Source organism: Terrapene carolina, unplaced genomic scaffold, assembly GCF_002925995.2.
Source record: "Terrapene carolina triunguis isolate 2854851 unplaced genomic scaffold, T_m_triunguis-2.0 Scaffold29597, whole genome shotgun sequence".
NCBI lineage: Eukaryota > Metazoa > Chordata > Testudines > Emydidae > Terrapene > Terrapene triunguis.
Window position 1 is genome coordinate 2,862 of NW_020693948.1, and position 1,558 is coordinate 4,419.

General features: G+C 72.5%; 1 protein-coding gene across 1 annotated transcript in view; it reads right to left on the reverse strand.

The window, feature by feature from the left end:
* MAP11 (microtubule associated protein 11) overlaps nt 1–1,536 on the reverse strand; it is a gene marked incomplete at its 3' end in the record, with an annotated part of 4,364 nt that extends 2,828 nt beyond the window's left edge. The window contains exons 1-4 of the mRNA XM_026662695.2: nt 1,150–1,536; nt 729–824; nt 479–608; nt 112–198 (exon numbers count right to left, since the gene is read on the reverse strand). Coding sequence (XP_026518480.2) covers nt 112–198; nt 479–608; nt 729–824; nt 1,150–1,536 — 700 coding nt within the window. The remainder of the gene's footprint in view (nt 1–111; nt 199–478; nt 609–728; nt 825–1,149) is intronic.
* Between the last annotated feature and the right edge of the window lie 22 nt (nt 1,537–1,558).

Consider the following 1,558-nt stretch of genomic DNA (forward strand, 5'->3'; position numbering starts at 1 on the left):
CCCTCCCCCCACGGCTCCAGGGCCCCCACCCCGGCACTGCTACCCCTTCCCCCACGGCTCCAGCACCCCCTCCAGCCCTGCTACCCCTCCCTAGCCCGGCTCCCCCGTTACCCTTGAGCACGGTGAGGTATTTCCCGGAGACGTTCAGCTGGCGGCATTTCAGCCCTGGAGGGGGCAGCACGGTCAGCATGGTGCTCACTGCGGGAGCAAAGGGCAGAGGTCAGAGCAGTCACTGGGGGCAAAGGTCGGGGTGGAGGGTCGGGAGTGACCGTGGGGCAGGGGCTGTCAGTCAGGGCTGAGGGGCAGAGGCTGCGGGTCGGGACTGAGGGGCACTGTGGGGCAGGGCTGTGGGGAGGGGGCTGTCAGGGCTGGGGGCAGAGGCTGCGGGTCAGGACAGAGAGGCGCTGTGGGGCAGAGGCTGCGGGTCGGGACTGAGAGGCGCCATGGGGCAGGGCCGTGGGGCGGGGGCTGCACCTACCTTGGGCTTTGAAGGCCCCCTGCTCCTCGCGGAAGAGCTGGGCCGGCGCCCGGTTCTGCAGCAGGCTCAGGTACCCGCGTTCCCGCACCTCCGGCGCCTCCTGCTCCCGCTTCCACACTGTCACCACGATCTGCGGGGTGTGTGTGTGTGTCAGCGCTGGGGGGCTGGCCCCACTCCCGCCCCCCCATCCTCCCCACCGGTCCCCCCGCCACGGCCCTTGTCCCACAGGGCCCCGGCCCCTCTCACTCACCTTGGCCTTGACGGTCCCGGGGGGCAGGTTGTCCAGGGAAATCGTCAGCGGGAAAATGACCTCGTCCGTGGAGACAATCGGCTCCTCCACAGGTATCTGGGGGGGATTGGGGGGAGCCATCAGTCCCACAGTGACCCCCAACCCACAGCCCCCTGTGTCCCCCCAGGTGCCCCTCACTCCTGCCCCACAGCTCCCCCGCCCCACACACACCCCGTTGATCCTCACTCCTGACCCGCAGCACCCAGTACCCGCCCCTTGCTCCTGCCCCAGAACTCCTGGGTTCCCCTCGCTCTACTCCACACAACAGAGCCCCCCACCATGAGTGCCCCTTGCTCCTGACCCACCGCCCTCCCCCCCCCGGGTTTCCCTCGCACCCACCCCACAGCCCCCACCCACCCAGCGCCCCACGCCCCCCTCTCACCCCGGCGGCCGGTCGCCCCAGGGGTCCCTGGCCGTGGGTCAGCAGGGGCCGGCAGTCCCGGAAGGAGCCGGGGGGCGGAGGGGGCGAGTCCCCGTCCCCGCCCAGCTCCTCAGGTGGCTCCCCGTCCCCCTCGCCCCCTGGGTCGACCCCCCCGGGGCTGACACTGGCCAGGGCGGCCAGGGAGGAGCCCAGTTCCCCCCAGGGGGTGCGGGCGCCCCCCGGCCCGGGCCGGCCCCGCAGCACCAGCAGGAAGCGGACGGTCTCGCCCAGGTAGAGGTGGTTGCGCCGGGGCAGGGCCCGGTACCGGCCCGGCTCCCCCCGCAGCAGCTCCCGGGCCGGGAAGGGCACGGCCGGGAAGTACATGAAGTAATCGCACTGCGCCTCCATGGCGGGGGCAGGATTGGGGGGG